Consider the following 16,274-nt stretch of genomic DNA (forward strand, 5'->3'; position numbering starts at 1 on the left):
TTGAACCCGTGCAGTATACTCTGTGGTATGATGAATGGAATAGATTGCTTCAGGTTGTGGTGGCAGAGGCGAATCGCAATGCTGACCACCCAGCCAATGAACGTGAAGGTGAGGGCCAAGGGGCTAGAGTCACCCGGACCACTCTCCCTCGCCTTCTGGGTTTAGCAGATGGTATGGTGGGATCTCCTGATGGCCAGGCAAGGACGCTTAGAGCAGGGGAGCTGGCTGCGCTTACAACTGCAGCCCTCACAGCCCTGCGGACAGTGGCTAAGGTCGCAAAGCCTGTGCTCCCATGGACTGACATCAAACAGGAGCCCTCTGAGTCATTCTCTGATTTTGCAAATCGTTTGCTTCGTGCTGTTGAGGGGTCTGACCTGCCCGAGGACGTTCAGTCCTTGGTCGTGATAGATTGCCTCAAACAGAGATCGCTTCCGGAGATTCAACAGATAATTAGAGCGGCGCCTGGGACTTTGACCACCCCAGGGCAAATTATTAAGTATGTGTTAGACCATCAGAAAAGCACCCCACTGACTAGTGAGAGTTTTGCGACCTGGGGTTTGATTTTGGGTTCTCTTAAAGCCTCCAGGATGGAGGGGAAGCTTGTTGAAGCGTGTTTGTCGCTTGGGCTTGTACTTGACCGGGACCAGCCGGGAAAAGCAGCTGAGAGATTGGATCAGGGAGAGCAAGTATTACAGCCAGTCGCTGCTCCAGTGCTAGCTGCACCTCCCGGAGAGGGAAAAAAGTTGCAGTCAGCTGTTGCTTTAAGGGCGCTGGCTGCACCCCCACAGGGAGATGGCGAATTCCAGTCGACCGCATCCCCTCTCGACCCCTCTCCTTTGTCATTGGGGGGCGGGGAGTGCGGGCGCGCGGTTAATTCAAGTGGTTGGAGAAGTAGGCATGTTCCAGACCCGGGGGGAGCGCAAACATGGTGCTATCCCGGGGGGGGGAGTAGCCAGGTCCAAAGGGGACCGACAGGGCCCGCAGCTGCAAGTTGTTCGCTCGCTGTGGCTCCTGCTGCCTGCCTGTCATGCAGGGGACCGGGGCTCGATTCGCCGGCGCGGAGCCGCTCCGCCTTCCGGCATCGGGCTGCTGGCTGCTGCCGAGAGTTTCGTTTGCCTCTAGCTTTAAACACAGCGGAAACTTTGACGGTGCATGGCCCTGTGCTCTCTCATGACACTGAAAGCCTCGCATACGTGATTCTCAAGTGGGTGCAATACACACTCTGGAAAGAAGGGTGGATGACAGAGCTTGGGAGAGTGTTGGCTGCTGAGCAGGATGATTCCTTTCACCCTGTGCATGGTATAGGCATGCAGGGGAGGATTAGAGCAGAGCGCTTGGGATATAAGTTTAGTCCTGAGATAATGCAGCTGGTGGGTCTTGATATTCAACCACATGTAAAGACACTATGGGATGTGCAGAATATAGTAGAAACCCTCCAGTGGGTTCGGAGTGCTTTGGGAATGCCTTCAGGATTGAGGAAACCCTTGTATGGTCAGCTAAAGGGATCCGATGCAGAAGAACCCAAAAATCGGTCTAACGAAAGGCCTGCAGTTTGGCAAAAGATCGTACAGAGCTGCATGGAAGGATCGCTTGTGCAGCATGAGACTCTTAGTCTCAGGGCGATGGTTTGGCAGGATTCCAACAGTAGTTGGCAGGCTGCTGTCTTCACAAACAGAAAGGTCAGCGTGCAGATGCTTGAGGTGATGGCTGTAACAGCTGCAGTGCACCTCTGGCGAATGATACCCTCTAACATTGTTGCAGATTCCATCTTTGCAGTCAAGCAGTTGGCCCGGATGGGCCAGGAGGGTCTCTCAAGTACAGAGGCTGCTGGAACTCTGGAAGAGGCCTTGGTCTTCCGCACAGCTCCTGTTGCACCCTTACGTGTGTGTGATCACTCTGGGGTGCCAAGCCTTTTGCCACAGGTAATGCAACAGCAGATAAAGTTACCAGCACACCTGTCATTGGCCTGGGATCGCTGCAGATCTGGCAAATGGATGTCACCTGGGAGCCTTGCTTGTCTCCCTGCCAATGGTGGGTTATTGCTGTGAGTACCTCCTCTATTGTCATTATGGCCACTCAGCATGTCAGGTCTGGCTCGACTGCAGTCCAATACCATTGGACAATCGCTGTTGCTGTGGTTGGTTTGCCCAGCCACGTTAGGACTCACAATGGGTCCTGCTTCATTTCTCGCTTTACTGACTATGGGAAGTGGGATAAGAGTTCTTTCTTTACAGGAGCAGTCAATGGGGAATCTGGTACCTGAGGTTGTTCTGCTCCTGTTGGTCTCAGTGATAAGTATCGCTCGAACAACAAGTGCAAGGACCTTTGGGATTCAGTTGAGAATTGTTGGGTCTCAGCCAACAGTAGATTCACAATCTGTGGTTGCAACTTCACTTATCTCTTAAGGTGTGATCTTCTTATCCTATAGGTTGAGATTCTAGTTACCTAGTCACTACATATCGAGTACGCATTAATGCAATGATGGTACATGCTGCTGTGTGCTGATGAGCTGATGGACGCTATCGAGGATATGGACAGAAAGACTTTGACGGATGTTCACCATACAGAGAAGATGCATCAGGCGTAAGAAGAATGAAGAGGGATGGAAAACATCGCGGATGAGAATTGCTTCTCGAAAGGTTCCTGACAACAAGAGGACTATTCAGTCACTTGCTCCACACAGTTGTGGTGGTGTTTTCATAACATGGTTGTGCCTTATGCTACTAATTATATTATAGAGAGTTTGTTAAGGTTTAGTTAAGGGTTTGTTAGGAATCTGTAGTGTTGCGTATTGTAACGGGTTAAGTTTTCTTAGCATGGGGAGGGGGAGATGTTGTATTAGGCGAAATACGGGGATATCGGGCTGTCACGCGACAGGCCCTCCCTAATTTCTGGAAGGATCGATGACGCGTACAAGAGAGGCGTACACGAAGGGCATAGGTTATATAAGTGTGTGTTTGCTTTAAGAAATCGCCATTTTACCACTCACCCTCTTGGTGTTATTTCGGTAATTGGCCCAGCTGCGGACTTCTAGGGTCTTAAAGTCTACAGCTTCAGCATTTGTGAATTGCTGGCATGCAATATCCTACAGGCAGCAAAGAGAGCACATCAAGCTCACTGAGTATGACTTCTGGAGAGCAGGCATTGGCCTTTTTAGGAATTTGCTTTGTTGAATACTCTGAGATAAGTTCCTGGAGAGAAGAGGAGCCTGAAGAAGCTGGTTAGTACTCAAGGATCACCTCTGGGAAGCTCGTGAGTGAGATATCCTGAGAAAGTGGCGGTCAGGTGAATGGGCCTGTAATGTAGAACAAAGCACTGCCATACACACTCTAAAAGTGATGAAGCCTTTTCAGGAATTTGCTTGGTTGAATATTCTGAGATATGATCCTGGAGGGAAGAGGAGCCCGAGGAATCTGGTTAATACTCAAGGATCACCTCCTGGAAGCTCATGCGTAAGGTATCCTGAGAAAGAGGCCTGTATTGTTGATGAAAAAAATGCTTTCCAATCTCAGTCTCAGGATTATGAAGCTTCGGGAAGATGTTAGCAAAATTGTTATCTGAGATGAAAACAGCCGTAGTGTCAGAGCATGGCTAAGGACATGAAGTGCAAGAAAAAATTTTCTACCATGATCTTAATGATTAAAGGAAAATAAAAGAAGGTGTGAGTGTTCTCCCCATGGAAATGGGAGTCCTTCCTTGAGCACTGAAAATGCTGATGCACTGATTGTGTTCAATGTTTCTTTCTTAGCCAGCATGAGTTGCTTATAGAACCCCATTGGTCAGGGGCCAGGATGAAAAACCGGAGCCATCAAGTTGTACCTTTTGGCCAGGAAAGCATGAGGAAAGTTGATATTTGTAACTCTTTAGGCTGATTTGTCCCATGATGAGATGCCCCCACGAGAGTTGAGGGAACATTTCACTCTTGACAAACGTAGGTTGGTGATTGAGGGAAGTGCCCCAATGTCTCGTGGAAAAGTGAATGGCTGTCCTGTTTATGACAACCAAGGAGGAGCGGGGGAGCTACAGGACTGTACTTCCCAGTCCTATGGAGCTGCTGAAGCCGTGCATCATGAGAACTTTTTCTGTCACATGAAGGGTGAATATATCAAATGCAGTAATCAGCACGGATTTAATGTGAAGAAGCTGAGGTCTGTCTCGCTCCAATTTCTAGGAGGGAGGCAAGGTTCTTTGATATGTGTATACCCAGCGTGAGATTAAGAAGCAACGGTTCATATGTTGGTCCAACCAGTTTATTAAAGTCCTAGCAGTTTTAGGGAGATGGGGAAGGGAAGATGAGAGATAGGAAAAGTAGGAAATATAAGCAAGGAGTCTGTAGAGAGCAAAAGAGATATAGTCACCACCGTAGGTCCATTGATCTCAGGAACTCGCCTGATCACTGCGGGGGATGGGAGAAAGTCTGGAAGCTCCGCAGCAAGCCGGCCTTGGGGGTCCTTCCGAAGAGGTTTTGCCCTATGGGAATTCTCCATCAAAGGTGTCTTTGGGAATTTGTCTCCAAAGTCCCTAGTTTAGTGAGGGCCTTTTATCCCCCATTTCTGTGGGGTTGTTTTTTTCTTCTTTGAAGTCTGAGGATTACAGCTCAGCATTTTTGGGAATGTATCTTGAACAAACACTGAACGTCTAAAGAAGCATCTTCTGAAAGCAAACACACTTTGTAAAATGATTTAAAACCAGCTTTTCTGACATTCCTGGCCCACAGATAAGCCAGCATGGGCTGGTGGTGTCTCTGTTGCCAGACACAAGCATTATCGCCTTCTGCAGTGGACAGCTCCTTCAAGCAGCACCCCTGAAAAAGACTGCTTGTCCTGCTTCCGCTTATCTTTGCAATCATAAGCACAGGTACTGTTGCACGGTAGCACCCACCATTCACTCTCTCAGAAAGTTAGCAGTTGCCAGTCAGAGTCTTACCATCAGAAAGGCCTCACGAAGCAAGCTTTGAGACAACAAAAGAAAAACAGTTCTGTCCTTCACAAGATCTGATCAAGCTGAGAAGTGTCTACAATAAAATAGAAAGCCTGGTTGATAGGGAAGAGAACGGGACATATTCTTGCTGGAGATCAGTAAGGCTTTTGATGCAGGCCTCAATAAGATGATGAAGTTGTTGAAGAACGGCCTGAATGCAACTTCCTCTGCCTTGTTAAAATGCAGATCTGTTGCGGTTGCATGTGTCCTCAAGTCTAATGAGCTGGGACTTCTGGGTCCTGACCCTGTTGTGTAGATGGGCATGTTCTTGGACTGGAAGTGATGAAGAAGGATGTAGTAACAAGAGTTCTCCCCAACAACAAGAAGCAGGCAAGATATCCTTCCTGCATGAAGAAAACACTGTCCTGCCCTGCAGACATGGGTGCAGCTGGGACATGTTCTGGAAGTGCAAGAAAATATCTATAGAAGCCAGGCATCCCGAATGATCTCTCCTGAGAGAAGGCAATTTTGAATCTGATTTTGGATTGGCCATGAGCCACCGTATTGGTGTGAGGCCGCCCCAGCAGGTGTGTTGTTTGCAGGCCTGAAGACCACACTGGGAAGAATCCTACTCAAACATGGAAAATCCTTCCCTGAAAAGAGGGGAATCTGGTCTCTGTCCACAAAACCAGCACAGCCATCTACCGTAGAGACCAGATTCCATGGGGCTTTTTGGTTAATAACAGGGCTCAGGAAAGGTATGTTATACTTGCATAAAATAGCTGATGGCATGGGTTGGTAGATGACCCCAGACACTGTTATGAGACAGGAATCATCAATCAAGCACACATTCAAATGTGTTCCCAGAACAATTGTCTTTGCGTTCCAAGGCATATGAAAGAAGCAGAACTGCCACCTACCTTTTCAGCGAGATGAGCAAGGATGAAAAATGAGTTTCTAGACAAAGAAGGCTCTGAATGTCCTGGACAGGGCTGCACTGACAGGTGGGTATGGCTTCCTTGCTGATAGGATTGTTACAAAGAAGGTAATGTCATTTCCCCTGATCCACATGCTGTGCCGGTAGCACAAAATCCCTCCAGGACTTGGGATGCGTCCTTATAACCATAGTGACGTGTTTCTGCAGGGAAATTCTTTGTACTTCTCATCCTGGAAAATGAAGGGTGTCTCCACAGCCAATTAGTGAAGGTCAGAAAGAAGGAAATGATTTGTCAGGCTTGACAGAAACCAGAAACACAACCTGTGACATTACGAGTGAAAATTTGCATTAGAGGTGAGTCTTGTGGATAATTACAGTCTGCACACAGTGATTGTGAGCCTGGGGCAGTGGTGGAGTGGTATAAAAGCAGGTCCAGGTCCTCACTCAGTCATCCACACCACTTGCCTCCATCTGCCTAGGAACGAGGTGAGTCCACAGCCCTTTCACAACCTCTTTTTTTGGGATTTCTGTGCACGTACAAGTGCCTCCATGTTATGTTGTGCTTTGGGAGAGCAGGCAGTTCTGTTAGGGCAGCACATGCATCATGGAGATATGGGTCTTGCCAGAGGTGTCTCCTGAGCAGTAGTGTAGGCAATAACCTGTTTGTGCCTGGCTATTCCGGTCTGTTTCTATGCAGTGAGGAAGGAGAAGACAATGGGCTTCTTCACATAGCCTCCAAATCCTCAGCCAGCAGAGTGCCTTGGCTCTCTCCTTCTGGGATGGCAGGCTGCTGCTCACTCCGTTTTGTGTTTTCCTTGCCGTCTGTCCCAGCAGGTGCCCCTCCGGACAGCAGACATGTCCTGCCTTGACCAGTGCCTGCCCCGCCTGCCCTGCCAGCCCTGCGGCCCAACCCCGCTGGCCAACAGCTGCAATGAGCCCTGCGTCAGGCAGTGCCAGGACTCCAACGTCTACATCCAGCCCTCTCCCGTGGTGGTGACCCTGCCCGGACCCATCCTCAGCTCCTTCCCGCAGAACACCGCCGTGGGATCCTCCACCTCCGCTGCCGTTGGCAGCATTCTCAGCTCTGAGGGTGTGCCCATCTCCTCTGGAGGCTTTGGCCTCTCTGGCTTAGGCAGCCGCTACAGTAGCAGGAGGTACTTCCCCTGCTAAAGCTTCTGCTTATGGCCTTGGAGGAAGATTCCCAATGTGCATGAATTCTTTGTGGGACTTGAGACAGGGCTCTGGAACCAGCTCAATCACACCAACATCCTGCCTGTCCTTTCTCCCTCTGTGGAAAGGGCAGCTGGACAGACAGCAGTCCATCTACCAGCTTCATACATTGCCGACTGTCATCTCTTCGTCATGATTCCTGCATTAGCCCCCACCATGGTTTTGCTTCATTAAATATGACTGCATCTTAATCATTGTCTCTGTGTTCTCTATTCCACTATAACGGCTGTGCCACAGTATCTAGGGATTGAGGCATTTCTCTGTGGTTATTCTTGGAAGTGGTTCTGAGTGCTGTTTTGAACAATTGGTATCAGTTCAGGAGTGTTTACTTGAAATAGCCTCTGCTTTTTGTCCTGTTTTTCATTGACGTGGTCTCTGGGGTTGAGTAACCCTCCACAAGGCTGATTATCACAGTACAGAATAATCCGTAGTTGTTCAGTGTCTATGATTTACTTTGCAGTTCTTAATCGTTTCTGATCATCTCAGCAGTAGCAACGAAGGTGGAGGCTGTAGCTTCCAGGGCGGAAAACTCTTCCTCTTATGAGAGCACAGCAGAACATGTTCTACATGCTGGATGTCTTCCTTCTAAAAGAGTCCACATCTGAGTACACTGTTCCAAATTCAGTCATGTGAGAAGTGAGCAGAGTGAGAATGCCATAGCACTTGAGCTCCTGGATACACTCCTGCTCTTCTACTCCAGGATGATTTTTGTGTTTTTGTTGTTTTTCCATGTCAAAGGGAGTCACATTTTCTGGGAGGGGTTATGTTTATATTGGTTCTGCTTTTGGGTCTCTGCTGTTGAGGGTACACAAGTTGTATGTGCTGTGAGCTCTGTGCAGCATCAAGCCAGCTTCCAAGTGGGCATTGGCAGAACCTGTGTGATGGTGGCCAGATGCTTTTTGTGGCTATTCAGGAGCTCCCCTACCTTGTCTGCAAGTGTCTCTGCAGCCTTTGTGGGTGGACAGTGCATTTCCTTGGAGAGCTTCTGAATGGCTCTGTATCCAACACAATGACCCTTGCATGCACAGAAGTATTAACCAGTTTCTTGGTTGCTTCCTACCCACTGTAATTTTCAGAAGTTACTAGGAAGGGGAAGAGTGAGAAGAATTCACTTGTTGACATAAATACACTGTAAGAACAGAAGGGAAATGTAACTGAGATAAGGTAGGAATGTGAAAAACACTTTGCAGATCCTAACATGAGACTGATGCTCAGCCATCCTCTGCAGGATGGCTCCTTTGAAATGACTCTCCCCCATTTAAATGTTGTGCACAATTTGATGTAGCCTGCAGAACTCCTAGGCTTAATTCAGTTGGCCTTTAATGCTTTGTCTCATTGTAGTCTTTAGCCCATTGTGGTGAGTTCAGAATGATTGCCAACAAATTCTGACTATGCTGTGCTGCATCTGATGCAAAGACTCTGATGTGAATGATTCAAATAGTTTATTACCAGTTCTCACATTACTTACATACCTTCACAAGTTTTCTTTTCTTAGCTTTCCCATTCTTCCCTACACGTCAACAGAACATCCACAAACACTTCTTCAACTGTTCATGTGGGCACTTATCCAATCAGAGGCACAAGCTGTTCTTTCTTCCTCAGGAGGTGCCCTTGGTTCTCATGTTGTTTATCTTGCTCCACAGCTGCTGTTCTGTACAGTCCTTATTGTATTTCCACAATGCTGCTCTCTCACTCTCCCTCTTGAAAGGATCAGGGGACTAGGAAAAATTGATAGAAGGAAAGGATTAATGAGTTGAGATAAGATGATGATAATTAAACGAAAGTGAAAAAAGGAAAACAAGCAGAGGCTGCATAGAAGTACAGGGAGAGAAAACAAGCTTTCTCTGCTTCCCATCACCCAGTGATATTCAGTTGTGTCTTGGGATACAGGGAGTCCATAGTCATAGACATTGTCTGGGAGGATGGGTATTTTCACAATGAGACTCCCCAGTCCTCCTTCCCTTCCCTCATCTTTTCTTGCTGAGTGTAATGTCATATTGTCTAGAATATTCCTTGGGTATCTTGGGGTCAGCTGTCCTGGTGATGTCTCCTCCCACAGCTTTCCTTCCATCAATGTAAAGGTTGTTATTGAAGAGAAGTTGGAGAGAGCCTTGATACAATGATTTGATATCAATCACAGAATCACAGAATTGAAGGGGCTGTAAGTGACCTTTGCAGATACTCTAGTCCAAGCCCCTTGCTAAAGGGTGTTCTATATTTTAAGTTGCAGGTTAGAAGGCATCTCTCTCTCCCATTGATACCTTCTGTATTGTATTATCTCCCATTCCTTTAAAATTTCTAGTAAATTATTTCAATCAATCTCCTCTTTCTCACTTCTCCGATGACTTTGTGTGTTTGGAAGGATGGGAGGAGAGCCTAGCCACCCTATTGTGTGACAGAATAACCTCAAGCTATGCCATTAATTTGTGCCCCACCCGGGGAATGACAGTGATAGAAGTAATAGATCTGATGGAACTGCATTATGATTTTCAGTGGAAATTTTGGCACTGCACCAACTTGATACTGTTTGCTAAATAAGAAGAAAATGGGATTTTTCTCCCCTTTAAATGCAGCTTTTCTCAGTTATGGTATACAATCATGCTGATTGTGCTTCTGATTACTTGGAATCTATTGGAGCTTTTTTAAGAAGGCCACTCTGTTCTTTGGGTCTGCATCTATGTGTGTAACAGCTTAAGAGCACTGGTGGGAACACTCATCCAGTGCTTGTACACAATGCAGCATGGTTTAAGCCTTAAAAATTGCACTCCTGAGGGTGGTAATGGCTTTACTTCCTCAGTGGCCTTATCAGGAATTTTGCCAATGGGAGAGGAAGGACAAGAAGTGTTTATTCATGTTTTCAAGTTTCCCTCTTCTCACATTTTCTTTTTCCTTCTCTTGAATTTTTTGCTTATTTCTGGAATGTCCAAACAGTCACAATAGTATAGTCATGTCCCCTAAACATGCTTTTCATTATCAGTATTGGTCAGGGATCTTCCCCAAAGCGGTCTGTATTGAGTGGCAGGGGGTGTGGAGAAATTTGGGAGAAAACTTAGAGAGGTGGGTACCCATATTGTCATGGAGCTTCACTCCCAAACACCTACTGAAAGTTTAGGCAGGAATTTAAGAGAGGAAGGTTGTAGCTCTTGCAGATCTAAGGAGGCACAAATTGTTTGGGAAATGGCTTATGCCCACTGAGTGCTGTTCAACACTCTTCAAGGGAAAGTGTCTCTGAACCTGCAATGGAGGCTCAATCAGAGAAAGAACCTCAGCTAGTGTGAGTTGCCTCCACTGAAGGAAGAAAGTTGCAGCGAAGATCATCTTGCTGAGAGTGTAAAGAGACTGCAAGGAAAGAGGAAGAAGGAGAGGGGTCACTGAGGAAACCATTGAAGAAAAAACGGCAAAAACATCAGCTGAAATATGTAAAGATAGAGACAATCTACTGATAGAACTGAAGTTGAAGGCAGTGGAGTGGTATGCCACAACTGGCATTGCTAATGTGTTCTTTTCCATTCCCTTGGCAAAATAATACAAGCCACAGATTGCCTTTACTTGGGTGTTCAGTACCCTGGAATTGTCTGCCCCTAGGGTAGAAACATAGCCCAACCATCTACCATGAACTAATTCAAACTGCACTGGAACAGAGTAAAGCTCCTGAGCACCTGCAACACATTGATGGAATTGTCATGTGGAGCAATATAGCAGGAGAAGTTTTAGAGAGAGAAGAAAATCCAAATCCTTCTGCAAGCTGGTTTCACTATTAAGTGAAGTCAAGGCACCTGTCCAGGAAATCCAGTTCCTGGGAACAAAATGGCAAGATGAACATTGTCACATCCTGACGGATGTGATCAACAAAATCACTACTACATCCCTGCCTACTAGTAAGAAAGAAATATTATCTAAGTGCAGTGGGTTTCTGAAGAATGCATGTCCCAGATTACAGTCTCACCATGAGCCTTCTCCATCAAGTAACAAGAAAGATCACTTTTGTATGGGGCCATGAACAAAAACAAGTTTTGAGGAAATGAAACAGGAGATAGCCCGTGCAGTAGTCCTGGGACCAGCCCAGACAGAGCATGATGTAAAAAACTTGCTCTATACTGCAGCCAGCTGGAAGGGTCCAACCTGGAGCTTTTGGCAAAGGAAAGCAGGGGAGGCTGAAGATCAACCCCTTGGGTTTTGGAGTCAAGGATACAGAAGATCTGAAGAGTGCTACTCTTCAACTGAAAAGAACATAATAGCAAAATATGAGGGATATGATGCTACTTCAGAAGTGACTGGTACTGAAGTGCAGCTCCTTTTAACACTTTGACTACCTGTGCTAAATTGGATATTTAAAGGGAAAGTCCCTTCCACACACCATGCTACTGATGATACTTGGAGTAAGTGGATTGTGCTGATTACACAGCAGGCCCAGATAGGAAATTCCAATCACTCAGGAATTTTAGATTTGATCGTGAACTGGCTTGAAGATAAAAATTTTGAAACATCATTTGGGGGGAAGTAATGCCTGCTGAAGGGGCCCCACCATATCAAATTATCAACAAATGGAAATAAACACGCCTTGTTCACTGATGTGTCCTATCTCATTGTGGGGAATTACTGGAGACGGAGGGCTTGTGTGTGAAGCCCTATGCAGCACGTTACAGAGGCCACCTAAGGAGAAGGAGAATCGAGACAGTTTGCAGAGGTGAAGGATGTTCAACTGGATCTAGATGTTTCTATATAAGAGAAGTGGAGAATGAATCACAGAATCATAGAATCACCAAGGTTGGAAAAGACATCCAAGATCATCCAGGATCATCAACCTACCAATATTTCCCAATAAAACATGTTCCTTAGTACAACATTTAAATGTTGCTTAACAACATCAGGGATAGTGACTCCACCAGCTCTCCAGTAAGCCTGTTCCAGTGCCTGACCATTCTTTCAGAGAATAAGTTTTTCCTAACTTCCAACCTGAATCTCCCCTGGCACAACTTGAGGCCATTCCCTCTAGTACAATCTCTAGTTATGTGAGAGAAGAGGCCAATCCCCATATCACCACAACATCCTCTCAGGTACCTGTAGAAAACAAAGTATCCCCTGAGCCTATTATTCTCCAGACTAAACAATCCCAGTTCCTTCAGCCACTCCTCATAAGACTTGTGCTCCAGTGAAAGCAAAGCAACTGGTGGCATTGAAGCAAAAAACAATTGGGACCAATGAATTGTAAAAAAATATTGCTACCCAAGTAGGGAATATGGCCATCAAGGTGCATTATGTTGATGCTCATGTACTCAGGAGCCAGGACACTGTACATAAAAACAACCAGGAGGTAAGTGGGGCCTCTAGAATTGATATAGAATCATAGAGTCATAGAATCCCAAGGTTGGAAAGGACCTGCAAGATCATCTAGTCCAACCATCCTCCCTTTACTATTGCCACCACAAGCTACTAAACCATATCTCATGGCTCCTCATCCAGATGCATATGGCACAGATGGCTCATCAATCCACATACGGCTCAGATAGATTTATACTAACACGACAGTGAGTTATTTGAAGCTCAGTAGGCCCATGACACCTCAGGTCACCAAAGAAGAGATGCAACATATAAATGGGCTTGAGATCAAGGGGTGAACTTAATTGTGGATGACACAATTATGCAAATTATTCATGAACGTGAAACATTCTGCAATTAAGCAGTCCAAGTGAATGAAAGCTCTCTGGTATGAAAAGTGGTAGAAAAAAATATAAATATGGAGATGTCCCTGTAGTAGGAGTGCTGGAACTAGATAATTTTAAAAGTCCCTTCCAATAAAAAACATTATATGATTCTATGACTCTATTATTCTATGATTCTGTGATTCTCTGATCATATTCCCAGTCCTGCACCAGCTTCCAGAAAATTTGAAAGACACAATGGATAGTTAAAAACTCTGTGGAAAGCAATGTGTGTTGGAACATTCAAGCATCAGGATAAATATCTAGCAGAAGCCACTGGGTTAATCAGTACTTGTGGATCTGTAAATCAAGATGGCCCTGTCCAATCCAGTCTCTTTTGTACAGTAGAAGGAGATAAAATTTGTGTAGTACATATGAAAAAATGTACTATGGAAAATAGTTAGGGTTATACCTGCCTTGGACAAGGACTGCAGTTCTAAGAATGCTTAGTGATAGAACAAGGGGAAATGACTTGAAACTAAGGGGAGATTTAAGTTAGATAGTAGGATGATGTTTTTAACTCAGAGGGTGGTGACACACTGTAACCCCATATCCCTAGAGGCATTCAAGGCAAGGCTGGATGTTGCTATGGGCAGCCTGGTCCACTGGTTGGTGACCCTGCCATGGCAGGGGGTTTGAAACAAGATGATCCTTTTCAACCCAGGAAATTGAATGATTCTATGATTCTATGACATTATGTGATAACCACAACCTAAAAGAACACAACTCCCAGATTGGTATTAAGACATTAAAGACACAACACAGATCCTGGAATACAAGAGCAGGAATGAACACAGGAGGTCAAAGGGAATAGCTGACCCACTCTTCTTCATTCTAATAAAACTGGGCCTGAAGGTCAAAGACACTGCAGGACTGGTGGACACAGTCCGGAGGTGGGAGTGACAGTGCTCTGCCAAGGGAGTCAGCAGTACCAGGCTACCACTGATAGGAAAAAGGTGATGGACCCTATGTGTCACACATACTTGCTGAAGTCTCCAGAGCAGCAGACATCCTGCTGGCACATGGAGTGTTTGCAGGGAAGAGCAATGCAGAGGCACAGACTGAGATGCACCAAAATTTTATTGAGTCAAAAGAGGGAAAGAAAGTTTCTCTGAGGGGAGGACACCAAGCAGGAAGCAGCAGGGACAGCACCTGCACTGCGTGGTCATGGTGGATATCCCAGCAGATGTCCATCTGACATTTTTCCACAGAGGAAGAAGGACAAGAGCCTCTCCCTCAGCTGGTTGTCTAAATTTGATGGATCAGAGGAGCAGGGGTAACAAAAAAGGCATCAGGAGGAAAAGAGGAAAGTGGAAGAGGAGAAAGGCAGATATGGCAGTGCATTCTGAGAGTCCATGCTGGCCCCATCTTTTTGCAAGAGGTGTTGGTGTTGCTTGTTCCCTCAGAAAAGCTCCCAGTGCTCCCTCTCAGGGCCTCTACCAACTTCTGGGTCCAGGGAAGTCATCCTCCAGGACCACGGCCAGCAGCTTTAGCAGGGGTAGCACCGACTGCCGCAGAGACGGCTGCCAAAGCCGGAGAGGCCAAAGCCTCCAGAGGAGATGGGCACACCCTCAGAGCTGAGGATGCTGCCAACGGCAGCGGAGGTGGAGGATCCCACGGCGGTGTTCTGCGGGAAGGAGCTGAGGATGGGTCCGGGCAGGGTCACCACGACGGAAGAGGGCTGGATGTAGACGTTGGAGTCCTGGCACTGCCTGACGCAGGACTCGTTGCAGCTGTTGGCCAGCGGGGTGGGGCCGCAGGGCCGGCACTGCAGGCGGGGCAGGCACTGGTCGTAGCAGGACATGTCTGCTGTCTGGAGGGGCACCTGCTGGGAGAAAGGGCGGAGCAAAAGGAGGGTATAGTAAGAATCAGCCTGCCTTCACAGCATGTGAGTTCCAAGGCTCAGTGCTGCCTGGAGATATGGAGTCTGTGTAAGGAATCCTGTTGTCTTCTCCTTACATCTGGCCCCTCCAAGAGTGGCCAGGCACAGTGGTCACAGGTGCTGTCTAGCCCATTGTTCAGAAGACACCTCAGGCAAGACCTAGCATCTGTTGACACCACAACAGCTGCCCTCTTCCCTCTCCCTTCACTAGTTGCCTTCCCAAGACCCAACAGAAGATGAAGGCACTTCTAAATAGAGAGAATTCCTGGAGGAGGACAGAGTGATGAAAGGGATTCAGACTCACCTTGATCCTGGGGTGATGGAGGCAAGAGGTGTGGATGAGGGAGAGAGCTGATGGACCCACTTTTATACTGCATGGGCATCGCTCCAGGCTAACAGTCACTCCATGTGAGCAGCAGTTTCCCTAGAGACTCACCTCAGATGCAAATTATGCTGGTCAGTGGTGCAGATTGTGGTTCTGTTTCCCTCTGTTCATCCATTTCAGTTCCTCATTTCTGAAATGCCAGTTTTGTCAGGCTGACCTCTTTCAAGTGTTGGTATGAGAGACCTAAGGATTACACCAGGACAACAGCACCAAAATGAACAGAAAAGGAGGAAGAAAATGCTGTTGGCCAAACTCAAGCACAGTAATAGGAAGCCTCTGGAGGATGGAAGCGTGGACAGGTAACGCGAGAGGAATGCAGCAATAGTGTTTGTGCAGCCAGGAATCAAATGAAGAAAGCTAAAGGCCCGAGAGAATTCAGTCCGTCAAAGCACGTCAAAGGCAACACAAAGGGCTTATACGTGGATCTCAATGATAACTGGAAAATAAGAGTGTATGAGGGAGTTCTCCTGAAGTGAACAAGAGACCTGGTTACTTGGGACAGCAAAAATGTTGAGGTCCTGATTGTCTTCTTTGTTTCTTTCTGTCACAGGTTACCTAGATCTACCTGTGCCCATGACAGGGGGCAGCCACCCCGTAGGGCCCCCGACCCAAAAGGGAAAGCAAAAGGGGAATGGGAAAAGAGAACAGAAGCGGCAATCTAAGGAGAAAACTTATTTTACTAAATATGATATCGGAATACAAGATAATACAATATAATACAGTATTATTGAGGCTAATGAATTGAACAAAACAGAGAGAGATAGTCCCCAAAAACTGAGAGGCCTATTGTGAACTCTAGGCGACACGGCTGGAACACATTCCACTCTCTGAGAGTCTGAGAGACAGAGCTCCAGCCTGGGAGAGAGATTACATATATATGTCCTCCTCCCATGACTTATCTTTGAGCACGAAGTCCTTTGGGATACGTAGTTTTCTTTTGAGAGCTGAGTATTCGGGACATTGTTATTCCATGGAACTGGAGTAGGAACTTTTTAATGATCCATACTGCACATCATGTTATGATGTGGAATATTGACAGCAACATTACAAAACCATGACACATTCTTATCCAGCAAGCGTGACTTTCAGTAATCCCACAGTTTAGAGGCCAGAGTGAAAAGCTGGAGCTAACAAGATGTACTGTTGTGTCAGGGAAACCTTGAGCAAACTGGATAGTTGTAACACATTGCTCTTTTTTGCTCCATGAAGAGATGCACC

General features: G+C 46.6%; 1 protein-coding gene across 1 annotated transcript; it reads right to left on the reverse strand.

Annotated features, from left to right (window-relative positions):
* Positions 1 to 14,278: 14,278 nt before the first annotated feature.
* On the reverse strand, positions 14,279 to 14,593 carry LOC140262370 (feather keratin 3-like). The gene has a single exon (XM_072356678.1). The coding sequence runs from the start codon at positions 14,591 to 14,593 to the stop codon at positions 14,279 to 14,281; it is 315 nt and encodes a 104-aa protein (XP_072212779.1).
* Between the last annotated feature and the right edge of the window lie 1,681 nt (positions 14,594 to 16,274).

The sequence above is a fragment of the Excalfactoria chinensis genome, chromosome 24, assembly GCF_039878825.1.
Source record: "Excalfactoria chinensis isolate bCotChi1 chromosome 24, bCotChi1.hap2, whole genome shotgun sequence".
NCBI lineage: Eukaryota > Metazoa > Chordata > Aves > Galliformes > Phasianidae > Excalfactoria > Excalfactoria chinensis.

Bases quoted from the DNA above. Each gene is read 5' to 3' on its own strand.
- LOC140262370 (XM_072356678.1), bottom strand. From the start codon at position 14,593: ATGTCCTGCTACGACCAGTGCCTGCCCCGCCTGCAGTGCCGGCCCTGC.